Source organism: Phaethon aethereus, assembly GCF_964289735.1.
Source record: "Phaethon aethereus genome assembly, chromosome: 1".
Taxonomy (NCBI): Eukaryota; Metazoa; Chordata; class Aves; order Phaethontiformes; family Phaethontidae; genus Phaethon; species Phaethon aethereus.
The window spans coordinates 137,231,684-137,239,331 of record NC_138575.1 but is presented as its reverse complement, the minus strand read 5'-3'; the positions used below and the strand labels follow the sequence as shown (position 1 = coordinate 137,239,331).

The following is a 7,648-nucleotide window of genomic DNA, read 5'->3' as shown; positions in this document are numbered from 1 at the left end:
TAACTTTAAGAATTTCCAAAAATAGCAATTAGGGCAATTAGGAGTTTGTAGACGTCACTGTTTTGAAACTGTTTTTCAGGTGTCACTGGTTTTGAGCTGCCCTGCCTTGATAATCAAACTGTAATATGATGCCAGAGCTAGGAAGGGAAAGGGCAATGGTGAGGACCTCAGTTAAAAGTTTACTAGTCCAACTTGCTTCCCTGTTAGCAGCTATAAAGAGAAACTTTTGGAAGAGAGAGAACATGTGATCTCTTGCATAGCAAGTGGAAGGGTTGAGGGTCAAGTAGGAACCAGAATGGTGTTTTGGGGTTAAGATCCACTGAGTTATGTCAGGCTCGCTCACTTAAACTTATTGCAGAGTAGCCCCAAGCCTTCCCAATAAAATATGTTCAGGCCTAAAAACTGACATCTCCACCGGGTGCTTGAAAAAGTCATTTAGGTCAGTGTTTTTTTGTCAGATACCATGCCCACATTAGTTGGTTAATTTTATTCTTTTGAAGTAACAAAGGCTTGAGGAAAAAGTCTGAAATGAAAAAAGAAACAATTTGTAGGTATCTCATCTGTCTGCTGTAGAAGTTAATATTAACTAAAACAATATGAGTGTGCAAGTTTTCTTAAACTTTCTAACTTTCTATGTTTTAGGGGTCATTCTTAATGCATATATCTCATTTCTGCATGTATCATTGATTCTCCATCATACAGGCTACAACATATACACAGCAGTGGCAAAACCAAACAAATCTGTGAAAAAAATAGCTGTGCTACACATTAATCCCTACTGCAAATTAGTCTTCCATTCCCTTCTAAAACAATAGCTATTAACTTGATTTGTTTGGGTTTGTTATGAGAAACCGAGTGGAATCTTGCAGGTTTTATTAAAAACAAAACTATAGATAGCAAACATCTCAGCATTTATTATAAAGATTTGTGAAAACATTTTACTAAGTTAGGGTTTAGTTACAGGAATGACTGATTTAAAAAAAAACAACCAACCAATCAAAACAAAACACAAAACCCAACCAAATACACAACCTCCAAAAACCAGCAACCAAAAAAGTACCTTACAATGTGGAGTTTTTGGACCCACCTTGATTTTTCTGTTGTTCTGTATCATTGCAACTTGTACTGAGTTAATTTTTAGTTAGGTGCTTAAAAAATGGAAAAAGAGGTTTAAATGCAGCTTCCCAAAACTTGAGACATAAGCCAGTTTTTCTGAGGAGGGTTATTTTGCACATGCATTCTGGAAAGATGGCAGCAATGATCTCTGGGTTTGGGGTCTTGCAGAAAACCTTAATGTCATTACAACTCTAGATTAAATTAGTGCAGCGTTTACTTACAAGTCTGCCTTTGGAGATGATTGGGAAGCTAGTACAGACTGTATTCAGCAGTGTGAGGGCATTAGGTTATTCAAATAGCTGTTACAGCAGAACGTCCCAGACACGGTTTTTAATAGACTTTTAATTTTTAATAGGCTTTACATTTGTGTGATAGAAAAACAAACTGATTCTCTGAAAACAAAATTGTATTAAATTCAATTTCTTGACACTAATACTGTAAAAACTAACTGTAAAAACCCTACTAATATTTTTATTGTTTCTGTGTATGTATGAGGAAAGACCTCATACATACATAACCTCCTTTTCTTTTTTCTTTTTTTTTTTTTTTTTTTTGGAGAAGGTGTCCTTTGATAAGAGTGGCTAGATTTTAAACATTAACAGGTGTTTTTCTGGTGCTTTTGGTAAAAAATGATGAATTTCAGAACTGATTGCTCCTTGGTAGTCCAGTGATGGTAGAGTCTACTAATGCAGAAAACGCTGCCAAGTCTGCCTGTAATCTCGTACAGCGGAGTGGTTGTGTAGTTATCTACCTTCTTGTAGCAGTTGAGAATCTCCCTGTGAATTTCTGTTGTGGTGTACATGCATACAGCAAATATGACTAAATTTTTATTATGCTGGAAGTATCTTTGTTAGTGTGTTTTTTGGCAAAACACTCTGCTTTTCCTTAAAAATTAGTGTCACACCCTACTTTTTAAATTGTTGACCCTACACTAGCAGAAGTCCCTGGGCTCTTCTTTCCACCAGTGTTTTTCTTGTATGCGTTAGACTAGCATGCCCATGTGCACTTTCCCAGGACCCAGGCCCCTCTGTATTTTGCATTTGCTCCACTACCTCCACTATACACCATTTCAAGAAAAAGTTGACAAAACAAATAATATATATAAATAAGATAGTGTAAAATAGCAATAAAATCTTGTGAGAATATAGAGAAAATGAATTATTGTCATAACTGCAGTAAATATGATAAATATGTTTTGGCTTTCAGGTTTAAAAATGTCTGACCAGAAAAATATTATACACAGAGCCCATTGTATTGAAAAGCTACTGTCTGAGAACAATTTCCAAGATGTTGAGGGTCATCTTAAAGAGCTTGAAGATGTTGGTATGACTATAGAGCATCTTCAGGGGACAGAAGTTGCCAAGGCTGTATACAGAGTACTCAAGATCTGCCCTTCAGTAGAGTTGAAAAAGCAAGCAAAGCAGTTATTGTCAAAGTGGAAAGCACTTTACAAGAATAACTGTGTTCAGTCAATGCAAGTTAAAAAATCAGTTTCTGTGCATGTGGAAGAGGAAATGGAACATCTCGGTGTGGTTCCTAGAGAGCAGTCACTGTCTGAAGGACCATGTCAGCAGGAGGCATTAGATGCTACTAGTTCTAAAATTTTGGTCCCATTGCAAGCTGTTAAAAATGTGGTACATAATGACGCAGAAGGCAGCATGAATCAGCTTTCTTCTTTTGAGGAACAACATGCTGATAATGAAGATTCTAAACCTCTTGTTAATGATGCAAGTCTGCAGCAGGATCCGATGCGAGCTCTGAGACATAAATGCAGAGATCTTCTTTACAAAGCTTTGACTGGTTCTGACAAAAGCAAAGAAGAAACTGATAAATGGCTAGAGCTATCTAAAGAAATCGAAGAACATGTTTTTGCTCTTCATGCTAAAAATGACAGAAAGTATAAAAATTGTATCAGAAGCAAAATTTCTAACCTGAAGAACCCTAAAAGTTGCCACTTAAAACATAACCTTTTTTCAGGGACTTTGAGTCCAAAGGCTTTTGCTGAGATGACAGTGATGGAAATGGCCAGCGATGAACTGAAACAGCTCAGGGCTCTGTACACAGAATCATCCGTTCAGGAACATCAGCTTCCACAAGTTATTAATGGCACGCAGACAAACAAAATAAAGTGTAGGCGCTGTGAAAAATTTGACTGCACTGTCACTATGATTGCCAGAGGAACTCTCTTTCTTCCAGGTTGGGTGCGAAACACAAATCCAGATGAACAGATGTTGACTTACGTTATTTGTAATGAATGTGGAGAACAGTGGTATCACAGCAGATGGGTCTGTTTGTAATGCTGTCCCTCTTTAATAAGTGGTTAAAAAACATAGATATGAGAAGGTATTTCTGTTGAAACTGTATAATTTAAAATTTTGCATTGATATTATGTAGGTGCTGCCACTAAAAAGTGCAAAATCAATTTTAAAAAATTGCTATTATGTTTGAAGATGACTTGAATAAATCTATATGTTTTTAAGTAATATCAATATGTAAAGAAATAAAAGAAAAAAGGGAAAAAATGGTAACGCTATCTGAGAGAGGAGTAATTCCCTAGTAAGACAATTAAAAATATTCCAAGTGCTGCAGGTTTTTTCCCCAAGGTACTGAGTACTTGGAATTTTCATTATCTTCAGGGGGAGGTCTTTCATAGAACATAAGTTTTGTTTACAGTAAACAAACTGTTTCTAAAACTGCAGTTCACATTGTGTGCATTGCAGAATGGTCAGCATGGATTCACTTAATTAAATCAATTTTTGCAAGTGTTAGATTATTAAGTTGGTTTAAGAGGTAATGTGTAAAAGCAATGAAAAATAGAGTGTAAAAGGGGGAGAAGGCAGCTAGCAAATGAAAGCAAAAGTGGAATTCTGCTTTAGCTTTTCATAGCTATTGGGAGGAAAATAGGACTTGTGACAATCTATCAGTTTGCAGTTCAGATTTGCAATATAAGATGGTATGTCCTGCAACTGTGAAGAAATTAATGCAGGATCAGACAGAGGTTTATTTCAGAAAATTATGTAAAGGTATTTAATAAATAAAGGCATGAAGTTAATAGGAGTTAATCACTTTCTGAATGGATATCCTCTCTTGAACTGAGACATCTGTCCTGAACTGAGCAAGTCAATGTTTTTATATAGTGCAAGTTATCCAGAAAAAAATGAATAGAGGCAAATCTAATAGCTGAAGTTTTTATACATGTTTTTGCTCCAGAGTCAACAGGATTCCCATGGGCTGTATACTAGAAGCATTTATTTATCACAAAATATCACCTTAATGTTCTTCTCACTCAAGTAATAGCCCTGTTGTTTGTTTTGTTTCTGGAAAACTTAAAATTGCTTCAAAACCAGCTATCTGAATGCTTTGGAGTATTTATTGCAAATCAGGGAGATGTTTCTTTTCTGAACTGGGAGAACCACTGGAGTCTGGGTATCTTTCACAGCTGTTTGTTGGTCTGTAGAAGACTCTGTTCATACTCTGTTCATACTCTGTGTCCCTATTTTGGTTTCTTCGCTTTTTTTGAGTTAGTGTAAATGTTTAAATGAGAGGAAATGGGTCTTGCATTGAGTCCTAATTTCCTGAGCACACAAATGTGTCCACTCACAGACCTGAGGGAGATGCAGCGAAGTGTAAGTCTGCCCTGCCTGAGAGGTTAGGTTTTTGCAGCAAAGCAGTAGCACTGTTTGGAAACATAACCTTCATAATGAGTTTCCTTCTTGGAGTATGGATGAGATGGTGAAATGGGTCAATAAATTGCCAAAGTCATGCTGTAGCCACAGAGGAAAGTGTTCTGTTTCGCTCTATTGTATAGACACAATGAAACTGCATACTTGGCATTAATGGAGATAACTTTTACAAATGCACAACAGGCATTTTGCAGTTCAAGGCTAAAATGCATCAGCTGAGCGAGAAGCCTGGTGAATATTTGCTGAGGGCAGTAAGGGCTGGAACACAGCTGAGGCTGCTCGGCTGCTCTGGGCTAAGGCACTGCCCTGGAGCTCTCCGTGACCTGTCAGAGAAAGCGGTTAGGGGCATGAGATAGTTGGGAAAATAACTGCTGGTGGACTAAAAGCCAGCCAGGACTGAAAATAGAACAGAAGGCAGACTTTTATCTTTATATGGTGAAAACGGTGTGTAACCTGATGTTATTAAGTGACACTTATTTATTGTTTTACTGAAGAAAAAAAAAAAACCCAAAACCAAAAAAAAAGCGCCAAGAAAAATCTTTTCCATTCTGTGAAGTGCTAACAGTTAACTTTCAGTGGTGTCATTTACTGTGGTAATACCTTTTTATCATGTGAAAATGTGTGTTCCAGTGGAATTGCACTGATGTAGAGGAAATGTTAAAGCATTAGGCCAGACCCCCAGCATTCAACTGTGTAACCACTCAGTTAATATCTGACCTTCCTTTCCAGCCCTTACCCATGTGCAGGAACTGATGCTTACAGGTAGGTGGTGGAAGTAGGTCTGTGCACAGTATTATTTTTAGTTTTCACTAAAACATAGGAAAGCAAACACTTCAGTGTTACTGGTTCACAGAAAGCAGAGTTGTGTGCTGTCGTTTTGGAGGTCACGGCCCTGCTGAGTAGAGCTGTACGCCAGCTCTGTGCTGTGTCAGAACACCGCGTAGCAGCTCGTCCGAGTTTTGTCTTGGTGACGGGGAATGTTACAAGTCATGGGTGGTGTTTTTTGACAGAATGTATTTCAAAGGTAAAATTTGTCACGTTTGTGACATAATGTGTAACATCGTTTTCTTTTGAACATCCCTAAATGTATAGTGCTAAGCTGTATGCTGCAACATGACTGGGATTTTCTACAGACCCGTATTTACTGAGCAGCTAAGAAAACAAACAGTGGATATCTTAAAATTTTTCAAATCGAGAGCAAGCCAGCCTCACTGCGGATCTGAGTGAGCTGTACCTGCAGCAGCAAGAGGGTTGTTTGGTTCTAGCCTTTAACATCTTGCCCTTTCTTCTAAGACGTGGAGATAGTAAAAGCCAGTTACTAACAACTGCAGTTCCAACTTATGGTATAGAAACAATTGTCAATAACTACAAGTATTAAAAGAATGGATTGTAGCGGTGCCCCTTTTAAAACTATCCCTTCGCTTTCTTCTGTTTCAAACCAACAGCAGTCAGAACTCCTAGGCCAAGTCTGTGGTACCCTCGCAGTTAAACTAAACTGCTGAGTAAACTCAACATTTTAAAGTAGTTTTCCATGGTAATACATTGTGAGCAGGCATTCCTTCTTGCCTGTCTTCCCAGTAACAGTTGAACCTGAGACTTGGCTTTGTAACAAATTGAATTAAAGCTAGACATTAAAAGATGGGAATGTATTTGTAAATTCTGTGAAATCCAGTAATCGTGGAAAGAATATCTGTTCCTATTGATAGAAATAGAGCCCTTTACCTTTATTCAGGAGTTACGTAGTCTAAGCTGCTGTCTGCTGGTTCAACACACACATAGTTGCTAGGTTGTTAGTATTACCTAAAATTCAGGCACAAAATACACTGCCGCCTGCCCAGATAGTAGTCTGGGACAAGGAGGAGATCTGGGAATACTGGCAGAAAGGAGCAGAAAATATTGGGAGGCAGGGAGAGTGAACTGGGCCCATTGTAAGTGTGCGGAGGACACAAATCTATGGGAAATGAGGCTTCTTGTTCCAGGGGTGGTGAAAAAGCTTATCTAAGTTTGGTTTCACTTTACGCCTAGTTCATGTTGATAAATGTACTGCCTGCAACTTTACATGTAACAGTTAGTGAAACTGTATACAAAATCATGAATTATTGTATTATCTTCTTGATCATCTTATGCCATTGGTTATTTTCACCTCCCACAGTTCATTACCACTTTGGCCGTCTTTCCATCTGTGTTTGTATCCAATCCTTGTTACTTGAAAGGTTTAGTAGAAGGCAGATGTCATGTGTAGTGTTACGTGCCACTATATATCAGAATACTGTACAGACAGGAAGTGCCAAATATGAGAAATGGCCATTCAAGTAAATCTTTGCTCTTATTTAAAAAGGTGTGGTCATAGTTTCACTAAGCAAAGTACTGCTCCAGGTCACAGTTTGCCGATAGGTTGCATTGTCCCTACCCAGATTGTGTAACTGCACAGGCTTAAAATGTTTGACTGGATAAGAGTGTGTGCTTTGGTTCAAAATGGCACTAAAGTCAACTTGCAGCTACACAATGTATGCCCCAGCAGGAGGGTCTAGATGACTGGAGTACAGGGAGTGTCAGAGTCCCGAAACAAGAATAAAAGGAAAGCTTTAAAAAGTGAGATTCTCTTATGTTGTTGAAGTTCTTTTTTCAGTTTGTTCCAGATGGGAAAAAGATATCTCTAACTTTTTTTTTAAGCAGAGACAATTAATTTTGGTACGATGTTTAGCATAACCATGATGCTACTCCACAAGGGAGCATGACATTAGAGGTGATCCACACAGACATGGGACAAATGTATGCTGAATAAGGCTAAAGTCTGTATTTGTTTTCACTGGGTTTTCCAGAGATGCTGTAAGTTCAGATGCTTCTTG

The 7,648-nt window shown here is 38.0% G+C and overlaps 1 protein-coding gene across 1 annotated transcript; it reads left to right on the top strand.

Moving 5' to 3' along the window:
• Positions 1–2,330: 2,330 nt before the first annotated feature.
• TCEANC (transcription elongation factor A N-terminal and central domain containing) lies at positions 2,331–3,413 on the top strand (the record flags this gene model as incomplete). Its single annotated transcript, XM_082014360.1, has 1 exon — positions 2,331–3,413. One exon carries the CDS (start codon positions 2,331–2,333, stop codon positions 3,411–3,413), a length of 1,083 nt encoding a protein of 360 aa, XP_081870486.1.
• Between the last annotated feature and the right edge of the window lie 4,235 nt (positions 3,414–7,648).